General features: G+C 40.3%; 1 protein-coding gene across 33 annotated transcripts in view; it reads left to right on the plus strand.

Annotated features, from left to right (window-relative positions):
- The first annotated feature begins 1,243 nt into the window (after nt 1–1,243).
- The window catches only part of RIMS2 (regulating synaptic membrane exocytosis 2), a 604,627-nt gene continuing 592,484 nt past the window's right edge, over nt 1,244–13,386 (plus strand). For all 33 annotated transcript variants that reach the window (XM_043601572.1, XM_043601575.1, XM_043601571.1 and 30 more), the window contains exon 1: nt 1,244–1,436. In XM_043601572.1, coding sequence (XP_043457507.1) covers nt 1,261–1,436 — 176 coding nt within the window. In that variant the 5' untranslated portion in view covers nt 1,244–1,260. The remainder of the gene's footprint in view (nt 1,437–13,386) is intronic.

The following is a 13,386-nucleotide window of genomic DNA, read 5'->3' on the forward strand; positions in this document are numbered from 1 at the left end:
GACCTGACCCACAGGGCGCCCCCATCCAGCACAGCTCACGCTCTTGTCCCCTACTCTCGACTCCTTGGGCGTCCCCCCCCCCCCCCCCCCCCGGCCAGCGTTCTATATCCCCCTCCCCCCCTTGAAAACTCGCTCTCTACTCCTCCTCTTCCCTCCCGCCCCCAGCCCACAGGTCGCGCTCGGGAGGGGTGCTCGCCTAGCCCGGGCCCGGGCGGCCAGGAGGTGACGCGGCCCCCGCGGGAGGAGCCCGGGAGGTGGAGGGGCGGAGGAGGCGCGGGCGGCGGCACCGAGCGGCGGCGGCGGCAGCAGCAGCGGCGTAGGGAGCGGGCCCCCGGCGCCGACTCCACCGACCCAAGGGGCGGCGGCCGCTGAGGGTCTGCGGGCGGGCGCGTGATGAGGAAGCACCAGCGCCCGACCCTGCTACGCGTCGAAGCTCGCTCGGATCCGGGCGTTGGCAGCCGGTGGGCCGTGGCCCCGGGAATCTCCGCCGCTAGCCCTAGTCATCCCTTCCTAGCTTTCGCTTCTCCGCTTTAGCCCGGAGCTGTCTCCGGCGGCCGCCCTCGGCCCCGCGGCCCTTCCCTGGTCGTTTCTGGAGGGGTCCTCCCTCCGCGGCGTCTGGAAGCCCAGTGACGCGTCAGCCGGCGGGACAGCTGAGCTGCTTCTCCGGGAAATTAGCCCCTGCGTCCTCACTCCCCTCTCTGCTCCCGCCCCGGCGTCCCTCCGACTGGCGGGACGCTGCCTCCCCGCGCTCGAAGCGAGTTCCCGGGACTCCCCCAGGGGGCTGGTTCGCGGCTTACCCCTTCCCCTCCGCCGCGGCGCGCGCCCCCGCCCCCGCCGGACACACTCGCGCCCCGGCCGGCGCGCCGCCCTCCCGCCCGCTCCCTCCAGTCACCCCACCCTTAGCCGTCCCCGCCACCTTACTCCACCACCCTCCCCCGCCGCTCCGCGCACTCCGCGTCCCGGCCCGGCCTCCCGCTCCTCTCTGCCAAACCGCTCACTTGCCAGCCCTTCGCCCCCGGGAAGAAGAAACATTTCCCGGAGCGCACTCCTCAGCCCTCACTCCCCGCCGCGCTCGCCCTCCCCTCCCCCTCCGCTCTTTCTTTCTTGGGGGAGGGGGGCTGTCGCCTCGGATTGAAGGCCGTTGATTTGTATGTATTTGTCCCAGCGCCGGAGGCTGCCCCAGCCGCCCGCGCGGGTGCCGCCGCCGCCGCCAGTGGAGTTGCCTCCCTGCTTCCCTAGGGTGGTTAGGCTCCACCAAACATGTCGGCTCCTGTCGGGCCGCGGGGCCGCCCGGCTCCCACCCCGGCGGCCTCTCAGCCGCCCCTGCAGCCCGAGATGCCCGACCTCAGCCACCTCACGGAGGAGGAGAGGAAAATCATCCTGGCCGTCATGGATCGGCAGAAGAAAGAAGAGGAGAAGGAGCAGTCGGTGCTCAAGTAAGGACCCGGCTCCATCTTCCCGCCTCCCTCCCTCCCCTCCGCCCCCACGGCCGCTGCCCTGCGGCCGCCTGCGCGCCCCGGATCGCCGCCCTCCCTCCAGCCGGCGGCGCCTGGGCCACGAGGGCTGCGGCCGGCGCCGGCCGCCGGGGCTGCTTTCTGGGTGTCAGAGCGCGGGGGTGTGTGTCGGGAAGGGAAGGTGCCGAGGCCGGCCGAGATGAGGGTGGCGAGCCTTTAGGCGTTGTAATTTTCCCGGGCGTCCTTTCGGCTTCCCCCGCGGGCCGGTTGGGCTTCAGGGTCCCCACGGGGCTGAAGCTGAACCCAGGCTCCGCGCGTCCCCTCTCCTTTCCAGCCGCCCCCGCGCGGTGGCAGTGACTGGGGCAATGAATCCAATATGGCCGTGCACAGGTGCTCCCCGGCCGGGACCCGGGCGAAGGCGCGCCGCCGGGGATGCGGGCGCAGCAGGGGCCCCTCGTCCCGCGCTTCCGCAGGGCGGCCCTGCCTCCGACGCGGAGACGAGCAGAGCTGCCCGCGGTCGCTGCGGGCAGGGGGGCGGCTGTGCAGGCGAGGGGCCTAAACTCTGGCAAGTCTCGGGTGGGTGTGCGGCCGCCGCCATCTTCCAGCCCCTCCCCCTCGGCGGGTTCTAACACCCTGCACTCTGCTGCTCTTCCTGTTTGCAACTAGTAAATCTGTTTAATCCTGAAGTGACTCTGAAGAGGCTCCAGTTCCTACCATTACTGCAGTTTGGGATGCTTCCTACCTTGTGAAGTTCTACTACTCGTGTTCATAGTGTAGGCAGCCGGGATTTTGCCGAGGGTGAGAGAGTAAAAGCAGCACCCAGGCGGCGGTTTAGCGCCGTGTAACTTCAGCACCAGGGAACTGTCCAGACAGAGATACAGCTTTGAGACGCCTTTTGTCAGTCTAGCAAAGAGATTTGTTTCTACAGGTTAGCTGTTAAATGTTTTATGGTTATTTGATTTCTCAGATACTGTGTGAAAGAGATTGTGCAGAAGATGCTTAACCTTTTTATGTTTTTCCAACTCAACTTTTTTCTTTTTACTTGAAATGAATTATTCACTAAGAGATTAACTTGGACAGTTTATATGCCAGCGGTGGGACTGTTCTTTTGCATGTTATCAAATATATTTTTCCCATATTCTCCACAGAAACACAAAATTGAAAGAGTAGAGTTCCTCTATGAAGGATGCAATACACTGACCTCTAATCATGTAAATTTTAAAACAGGTTGTTGAATTCAGTATTCTTTAATACACTTATACAGAGATCATTCTGTCTATACATATATATTTTCATATTTTAATGAAAATACTGTAAATTATGGTAAAAATATATCAAATATCTCTACATGTTTGAGAAAAATTGAAGGACTAAGAACAAATATTTCTGACATACTAACTGGAATAAAGAAGAGTTGCTTCTTCAAAGCTAATTTGTGGGTTTGGAGACTTGTTTGGGAATATGATTTATTAGTAGGCTTGGTAAATGAAAAATGGTTATGAGATTTAAGTAGCTTATTTTAACTAATGCTAGAATAAAGCATTATTTTTAAAAGCTTTTTGAGCATAATACTCACTTTGCTTTACTATATATACTAACAATGCCTAGCTTTTTGATGACTTAGAATTTGATATTTAAGTATATGAATCTATATTTTCTACTATAATTGTGATAAAATTAGTGTTGCCAAAGTGATGTCAAATAAAACATAGTTTTATTTCTTTGACCCATATATTTAAATGTACAATGTGTTTTTATTTCTTTGTAGTATGCTAAATCATAGTATATACTGGCTAGTTCACTGTAGTTCCAAATCCACTTATTGTTCTAGTATATAGAGATGTAAATGAATTTTTCAATACTGAATTAAGAATTACTCAGATTGAACAATAGGTTACATTAGGAAAATGTTGCGAAAGGCTTTTTCAGGTAGGTACATTACATTACATACATTACCTTTCTGTGTAAGCCTGTATACTATGCAAATACATAGAATGTTCATGCATTCATATTCACACAGTTTAGGTAGAAACATTCTCTAAACATACATTCATACAGTCAGAGAGATTACATTGATGAAAAATCTTCATATTTATTTTAAATATCTATTTGCATTTCTGCCTAACTTAGTCTTGGAAGGAGTTATACCTCAAAATGGCCTACATGGCTTCAGAATTATTTTTGTATTCATTTTAACAAGAAGTTTTTTGGAGTTAAAGCATAATATAATTACAAATTTAATTTTAAATGTTCTATAAAAATGTTTTTGGCTTTTTAAATAAGTTAAGACTAGGCAAGGAAAATGAGGAAAACATTAGATTTTATAATAGAATTATAATGAAAGAAAAATTGTTTTAAATAAGTTTATAATGTATGAAGTAATATATTATCAATATTGGGTATTAAGTTACAAATACTATATATAAGAAAAAGTGATATTAGTATTCTTCAATGATTACTATTTCTCATTAAGTTTTAGGGGTCATTTATCTGGTCAAGACTACACTGTCCTTTGTTTCTCTTTAGTGATGTCCATTTAATTAGAGATGCCCATTTAATTGCATGTTAACATTTATTTTGAGAGAAGGTCATGGACAGAGAGAAACAAACTGAAAATCAGGTTGATGTCTGCTGCCTTGTAACAATTACGTTAAAATTTGATGTGTGAAAAATTGAAACCATTGGATGAAAATATTTTCATATTAAGAATTCATACCAAGGGGGATGTGCATACGAAGTACATCATAGGATGATATGTTGGAGTACAGGAAGAGAATATTAAAACTTATATTTCAAGTTCTATCTTTCTTTGAAAAAGAAATTAAGTATTACTGATATTTAATAAATAGATTGACAATATTAAGACCCATATAATTTGTAAATACATATGCACGTATTTAGAAGTTCATGCCTGAGATATTTTTAATGGGAGAGGTGAGTGATCAAAAGACATTGAGACCACTATAGTAATCTCTCTTTCTATGAAGAGATTAATTAAGGACTATTTATATTTATTAGCAATTTCTTCAAAGCCTTGCTGAATATTCATATATTCGGAAGTGTTCTGTCACCATCAAGTAATTTTATTTTACGTCTGATTGAGATACTAAAATTTTGAAGCATCTGTATCTCAGTAGATCCCTCAATAGATCAGTAATTGCTTTTTTTTATCCTTACCAGAAATCCACATACAGTTTTAGTTTTGATAACTCAATCTATAGGTAAAATCTATAGTGTTCTTTTACTTAGTAGTGTTTTTAAGCCTCGTCTTTCAAGATTGTAAACTTCTTGAGGGCAAGAATAATAATGTACCCTTCTTTGGAGTTTGTGTTTTGCAGCATACTTAACACCTGCACATATTAGGTAACTAATAAGTAATGTTGATATGACTTGTAATGTTAATGAGGCAGTTTATAAATTTTGTTGGGAAAATGAAGAATAATTTTTTTGAAAGAAAGGCATAATTTATTAGGTTTATATTTTCGAGTGATTTTTTTTTGATGTGGTATTAAGAAAAAAAATGTATGAGATAAGCAAAACCACTGAAATCAATAGAAAAGTAAGTATTCATTCAGTAAATATTTATTGAGTTTCTACTATGTGCATATCATAGTCTTTCAGATAAGGATTTTTTTTTATAACAAATTAGAAATAATGTTTTTTGCTGTGTAAATTATCTTTGTATTCTCAGTTTGGATTTTTTATTAATGTCAAATGTCTTTTATTTGCTTCCCAAATAAAAGAAGACAGTGAGTAAAGATTTCATGATAGATCAGAGTAATAATTTAGCTTATATTTAAAACATAGATGAGCAGTTCTAAATTTTTTTAATAATTCAATTTTAAGAGTATTTTTCAAAGCCAATTTATAAGCTTTTTTATGAATAGATAATATATACCTATGGTACAAAATTTCTTAGCTACTTTTTCTCCAAGCCAGAGGCAACTACTTTTGCCACTGTATTGTATACTATTCCAGAAATACTCTATGTGTAAAAGTAGATATGTGTATATATCACATATTGTGTGCATCTATAATGTGTGTGTGTGTGCACACAGATGTATGGATGTATATGTGTAAACATAAAAACCATAAATGTGCCCTGCAGTTTACTTTTTAGGAGATCAGTTTCACACCCATTAATATATAGCTTCCTCATTCATTTTAATGGCTGTGTAATATCTCATTCTATGAATGTTCTGTAATTTCTTTATCTAGAACCATATTTATGGGTATTTAGGTTGATTCTAATTTTGCCATTAGAAACAACACTGCAATAAATATCTTTGTGCATATATCATTTCTTACATATTTGAATATATCTCTGGAATAAATTCCTAGAAATGCATTGTTGGGTCAAAAGGTCAGTATATTTTAAATGTTAATAAATAATGCCAAATTTATTTTCATACAATAAGTATGCATAAGTGACTTAAACTAGGGAGGCTCCCATATCCTTTCCAATTCAGTGTGTGATACTCTTAGCCAATACTTTGGTGAAAGATATGCCATCGTAGATTTAATTGAAATTTTCTTATTATCAGTGAGGCTGAGAGCCTTTTGCATTTGTTTAGTTTTTTTGTTTTTCTTTTGGTCATTTTTAGTGAATTGTAGAAGCTCTTTTTATTGTCATTTGTTTTATGACCTTTTTTATGCCTTTTTTTTTTTTTTACTGGTCAGGATTTTTAAAAAATGCATTTTAATTTTTCACTTTTTGTTTTATGTCTTTTGAGTTTGTGATGTACTTAGAATGATCTTTCTCATCCTAATATTTAAAAGACTACCATATTTTCTTCTTATAGCTAAATGAAAATTTAAGAACATGGCATGTGAAATAAAAATGCAATTTAATCATGAAGACTTTTAAACAAAAATCATTATTATGTAAATAACCACGACCATTGTCAAGAATGAAAAATCTATCAGTTTTAAGAATTGCAAATGCATTCTAAAAAACTGATTGGCATTTATGAGAAAGTACCTAATAAATTCTTTATATATAATCTGTATTTTAAAGCAACTAGGATAATTAAATAATATCTCCTTGTTGACTCTATTGTCATTGAGTATATATTGATAAAGAACTGATTATACTGTGTGACGAAGAGAGAGGTAATGGAGGCAAGTGTGAGGGACCAGCTGGATTTTGACTTGAAACCTTATTTTACTAATTAATAACTGTAAGGTCTTGCTTATGTTGTTAAACTCTCTGAGCCCATGTTTCCTCATCTGTATTATCAAAATAATAACACCTACCTTGAAGGATTGTTATGATCAATGTAGATTAAATGTCCTGGCATAAATAAGTGTGCCAAAAAAAGTCGTTATTAACTGATTATAGACAATAGTTTATTATTATTTTTTAACATTTATTTATTTTTGAGAGACAGAGAGGCACAGAGCATGAGCGGGGGAGGGGCAGAGAGAGAGGGAGACACAGAATCCAGAGAGCAGGCTCCAGGCTCTGAGCTGTTAGCACAGAGCCCAATGTGAGGCTCAAACCCACGAACTGTGACATCATGACCTGAGCCGAAGTCAGTCGTTTAACCGCCATGCAGGCACCCCTAGACAATAGTTTCTGAACCTTAATATTATCATAGCATTCTTCGATGAAATCTTAACTTTTTTTTTTTTTTCCAATTGAGACATTCTCTTCTTTGTCTACTGGGAAGTCAAAAAAATGCCCGAAGGACTTTTAAGTGCCTTCATTATTTATCTAGAAGCCCAGGGATGGAGAGGGAAGGTGATGAATCGGCAGCAATTTCCTCAGCAAAAAACATTTTTAGAGTCTGAAACTAAGGTGTAGCAGCAGAAATAAGACACCAAATTATTGGTTATTGGCAAGATACTGATTATCATGGGTGAATGCAAGGGAACTAATTTGTGCAAATTACTCTGTGATTGTCCTTACAGTTGTCTGCGATCAATTTTTTACTCTATTAATAAATCAAAATATGTATTTATTTATTTGTCTTATATTATATCTGAGAACTCAGCGAGTCTTATCAGGTTAATCTCATTTTGAAGTGTCAATTTAGAGTGCTCCTCTGCTTTCCATTGCTTTTCAAACGCACACACTCTTTGTATGACTTCCACTTTGCCTCTTAGCTTCAAATTTGCCTCCTTAGAGAGCTCTTTCTTGCCCCATGTTCTTAAGTAGGTTCTTTTCTTTCTTCTTTTTCATATCATCTTTAATATTTTCCAGTTATGCTTATTAAAATTTACAATTTCTTTATTTGTTTATGGTCTGTCTGCCCTGCTAGATTATAAACTCCCAGAGAGCAGACACCATGTCTGTCTTGTTCACCATATCAGCCTTAGCTTCTAACCCAACACAATGTTTTATACATAGTAGTACTTAAAAATATTAGTTGGGTGACTGAATGAAATGTTGGGGAATAAAATACTGTGTTCAGCTAGGTAGTGCTTGCTTTCAAGGTGAAATTTGAAGATCTAGAAGAAAAAAGTTTGCTTAGGTAGTAGTGCCCTTATTTTCAAAATCAATTGTAATTTTTAAACCTATGTGCAATTTTGCTTATTTATTATTTTTTTTTTTACTAGGAGAAAACTTACAGTATTTGCGTATGATTGCAACTCACCTTTTATTTGTTTATTGAAAACATTTTTTTAATGTTAATTTATTTTTGAGAGAGAGAAAGAGAAAGAGAACATGAGCGGGGGAGAGGCAGAGACAGAGAGGGACTCTCAACATGGGGCTTGAACTCACAAACTGCGAGATCATGACCTGAGCTGAAGTCAGTCGCTCAACCAACTGAGCCACCCAGGTGCCCCTTGACTCATCTTTCTTTTAGACTAAGAGCACATCTGTTTTGATTAGAAACCAGAAGAATATTGTAATATGTCATCTTGAAATTGTAATTATTTTTTAATATAAAGAATATTTTGCTTTAAAAATTACGACTTTACTTTGAAAGTGTTTGTATATTTCCAGTGTGTTTAACAGAGCTGAATGGTAAGTGATGTAGAGAATATTTCGGATAGAAATTTCTATAATTCATTCCTTTCAGAGGCAGACAACCGAAGGCCAACCATAATCACATGAGCACACTGAAATGTGAAGTGTCATGAAAAAACACAGTAAAAGTGTTTTTGGAACATCGTGACCATAGTAAAAAATATGTCAGAGTAATCAAGTGAGTAGTTTGCTGTCTCTTTAGTATTGTTTTGAGGGTGTAACACATTTTATCCTTTTTAATTATGTAGAAATTTTACTCCTAGATGTTAAAGATTCTAGAGACTACAGATACTGTCGTATTCTCTAGTCACCTGATGAAATGCAGATATCTATTTCTGGGTGTTAAAACACTCTTAACCATTCTCAGCTAACCCTGTAGGAAGTCACTATAAGGAACATGATAAACCACAGTTACAATATTGCATGATAAGTACTGGGAGACCACGTGCACAGTGTATCATGGATATATTCATTGAACAGGAGCACCTTATCCAGTTTGGGGGAGATGACACCTAGGCTGAGATTCAAAGAATGAGTAGATGTTCATTGGGCAGAGGAAGATGTTCCAAGCAAAAATACGAAAACTCCCAAGTCTTTCTATCCCAGACTTTAACTCTCATTTGTAAAAGAGAGGCAGGGCATAGTCAAGAAACTGATTTGAAGTGGTTTACAATGTCCGGAGCATAAGGCTTATTGGAAGTGAGTCGGTAGAGGAGACTTGAGAGATGGCAAGGGTCAGAGCTTCAAAGACGTTGTATGTTTTCCTTTGATTTGGATTTAATCCTGAAGGTAGTAGGGAGTAACAGAGGGATTTTAAGCAGTGACACAGTGTAATCAGATTTGGTTGGGCACCCCCCAGCCTTACAGTCTGAGGGATTGATGCTAGAGACCAGGGCTGTAGTTAGGAGAGTCTTCTGGTAATCCAGGTGATATATGATGGAGATATGAAAGAGGACAGTTCTTTTTTGTTTTGTTTAAAAAAATTTTTTTTAACATTTATTCATTTTTGAGAGAGAGACAGAGCATGAGTAGGGGAGGGGCAGAGTGAGTGGGAGACACAGAATCCAAAGCAGGCTCCAGGCTCTGAGCTGTCTGCACAGAGCCGGACGCAGGGCTCAAACTCACAGACTGTGTGATCATGACCTGAGCTGAAGTCGGACGCTTAACCAACTGAGCCACCCAGGCGCCCCTGAAAGAGGACACTTCTGCTGGAGGTGGAGAGGCAGGATAGATTTGGAAATATTTAGGAGCCAAATTACTGGGATTTGACAACAGGAGGTAAAGTAAGGGTAAAAAAGTAAGGGTAAAGTAAGCTCTCAGGGTGCCTGACTTGCTCAACTGACTGCTGTACATCATGTAGATCTGTCTTTGCTCGTCTCACTGATGGTCAGCTCTCTAAATTAGTCTCAGGACCATTGTTCTCTTGAGAGACCAGCCGGAGAAGGCTTCTTTTATTGTTTTTCTTATTCTAAACAGTTTATAATGTGAATAGTTGTACTAGAAGTGACTATAACTTGTGATATAGGGGGGACAGGATGGAAAATAATAGAGTAGCAGTAAAAAGGGCAAAAAGGGAGAAAGAAGAGAAGGCAAAGAAAAAGGGAAGAAGAAGATCAGTACTGTTTGAATCCATTCCTAATTGTGAGGAATGCTACTTCGTATTTTAGCTTAGAGAACTTTTTTCTACTAAATCTATTAACGTCTTGTCATTTTTTCCCCCAAAACTACAGATCTGTTTTTCTTTTATTGAACATTCCTTGCTCCCATTGACAACTTTGTGTCCGTGAGTTTCTCACCATCTGGTTTTGTTTCATTCTTCAGATGTTTTTAACTCTTGCGCAATCTTTGTTTTATATGTTAGATTTAACTAGAACAAATTTCCTTTTTTGTATATATTCCTATATCACCTCCAAGGGAATTTTGGAAATGTGAGTGTAGTTTAGGAAGATAAAGAAAAGAGGTTAGCTGTGTAAATGACATATTGTGGTTGGGGAAGATTCTGTTCCTCTTTATCTTAGCTTAGTGAATTATTGCAGATTTCATACCGTATTGTGTTATGAAAGAGAGAGAAGTTTTGTTAGATTGTGTGATGGGAAGTTCTAGAAATAGGATTAGAAGTAGAATTATAGAAAGGGAAAAGTTAAGAACAGGTTTAGGTCTAAAAGTGATAGAATATTATTTCACCTATTTTCTCTCTAGAACTGTTACCGCCACCCCCCCCCCCCCCCCCCCCCGCAACTGTAAGCAACTAGATAGTATAAATTAGGCTAAGAATGGACGAATTTTACATAGTTTATGTATTATGAACATGTATTAGATGTACTTTATATACACATGTCAAAAAGCTCCAATTTGTATTTTCCATATCACATAGTGCTAGCTAAACGCTTTTTAAAGACATTTAGAGTTAAGAACTTTCAAACAGTTTATAGATTATAAAAACTTAACCTTCTTACATTACACATAATGTAATTTGGTAGGTTCTGCTAAACAGAGGTTCTGGTTAAATGCTCTTTTAGGCACAGGAGGAAGATAGAATTCTTTATGTTCTTTAGCAGTTTTTTTTTTTTCCCTCAACTAAGTTTATGTTCAGCTGTAAGGGAAAAATAACTTAGCAGTTTTATGCATTCTGCAGCTAGGTTTCTAGGATGTTAAAGCTGGGAAAAAAAGGATATCCTGAACAATATAGCTAGATAACAGTATAACCATAATGGTGTTTATTGGTGAACAATTTGCTTCTCAGGTGCATATATGAACAGTCTATTTCATCACACATCACACATAATTCCTTTTGACCAAGAGCTGAAAGAATTAATTGATGTTTTTATCAGCACAAAATTTTTTTCTGTTAAAAATGAATTTTGTAGTGGAGATAGCTAGGTGTTCATCAAAGATTAACATTCCTCTTTCACAGAGTTGTTGCTATGCAGCACTGCCTAGCCCTGGACTACCTTTTCCAGCTTTCCTTGTTTCTAAATGGATTGGGGTAATTAAGTTCTGGCTGGTGACTTAGCCTCCACCCTCCATTAGACTTTGTATGAATAACAGATACACTTCTTTGTTAAGTCACTGATTTTAGGGCTGTATCTATTACTGTGGGTATTGTAAGTAATACATTCTCATGATTATTATCTGTTACTTATTTAACTTTGGAAAGCTTTAAAGTTCCCGTCTACACTGGCCGACTCCAGAAGTATTTCTGTGGTACTGAACTTTATTACCACAGGTTGATTTCTCTTTAATGATTGGTCTAAGCTGACTTAAGTCTTAAATCAGCCATAGGATTTGTGAATACAGAATTTACCAGGAAGGGTCTGTTCATCTGCTTGATGACAAGTGGGCGGTACCCCAACTGGGGATTTGTTGGAGAAGGTGCAAGAAGGTAGGTGTGTACACTAAATCTTCACAGAGATACCTGCTCTGGAAGCAGATATAGGACACAGACCTCATAATGAGACAGAAAAATTTGCAATCCTAGGATCCATTTAAAAAATTTTTTTTTAACGTTTATTGTTCAGAGAGAGAGACAGAGCATGAGCAGGGGAGGGGCAGAGAGAGGAGGAGACACAGAATCTGAAGCAGGCTCCAGGCTCTGAGCTGTTAGCACAGAGCCTGACACAGGGCTTGAACTCACAAACTGTGAGATCCTGACCTGAGCCAAAGTCGGATGCTTAACCAACTGAGCCACCCAGGCACCCCAGCTAGGATCCATTTTAGAATAAATTGAAGCCTCATGTTAGAAGTTTTGCAGGTTGAAGGCTATGGTTAAATTCCATTTCCAAACTAAAGGTTAGGAAGGTTTATAGAAATCAGAAGTGAATTTTATAAGACCAGAGAGACCTGGTGCTGGTGGTGGGGAGTCCTTCTAATTTCCTTACTCTCCCTAAGCTCTCAAATATAATCAGTTACCAAATCCTGTCATTATTCTCTTCCAAAGATCTTTGAAATCTCTCTCCTTCTGTCTTCATTGTCGAGGCACTGTTTCATGCCTTTATTATATTTTCCTTAATTATTCGTCTCCAAATGGGTATCTCCACTTTCAGGCACACCTCTAACCCATCTTCCATAATAGTACAACAGTCCAACACACAAATCTATTTTAAAGTCCTTAATATTTGTCAGCGCTTCCCCACTGCATTTACTATGCAGTCTAGATTTCTAGGTGTGTCATAGAAGTCCGTTTGTGATGTTTTATCAGTTTTTATATCTTGGTAGTCTTTCTTGGGGAACACCTTTGGTTGTATCAAATTGAAGTTAGTTCCTTATTGTTTTTGTTTTTTTTTTTTTAATATTCTAGGATATATTGTTCTCTTTGCCTAGAATGCCCTACCCACTTTTCTCTTGTTAAGTTCTACTATTTTTTGTTTAGGATTTTATTTTTAAGTAATCTCTATACCCAGCGTGGGGCTCAAACTCACAACCCTGAGATCGAGAGTCAGATGCTCCACTGACTGAGTCAGCCGGATGTGCTCCTAAGTCCTACTAGTTCTTAATCCAGGTATATGTCAGGTTTCCAATCAGCTGAAAACTGGGTTAGGTTTTCCTCTGCTCTCACAACCCTTATTGCATACTTCTGTTGTAACTCTTACAACATTAATCCTCCATAGCCAACATATACTGGATGCTTACTGTGCTGTTACTATGCTACATTATATATGCATTATCTAATTCAGCCCCCATGACAACCTTATGAGATAGTTATTATTTTATCATTTTTATAGATGAAAAAAATGAAGACTGAAGTTGTATGCTCAAAGTTTTTAGTGGGGAGCCAGGATTTAAACCTAGACAGTCATATTCTAGAATTTGCACTCTTTTTTTTTTTTTTTTTTTAAATTTTTTTTTTTTCAGCGTTTATTTATTTTTGGGACAGAGAGAGACAGAGCATGAACGGGGAGGGGCAGAGAGAGAGGGAGACACAGAATCGGAAACAGGCTCCAGGCTCTGAGCCATCAG

This window comes from Prionailurus bengalensis, chromosome F2, assembly GCF_016509475.1.
Source record: "Prionailurus bengalensis isolate Pbe53 chromosome F2, Fcat_Pben_1.1_paternal_pri, whole genome shotgun sequence".
NCBI classification, from domain to species: Eukaryota; Metazoa; Chordata; class Mammalia; order Carnivora; family Felidae; genus Prionailurus; species Prionailurus bengalensis.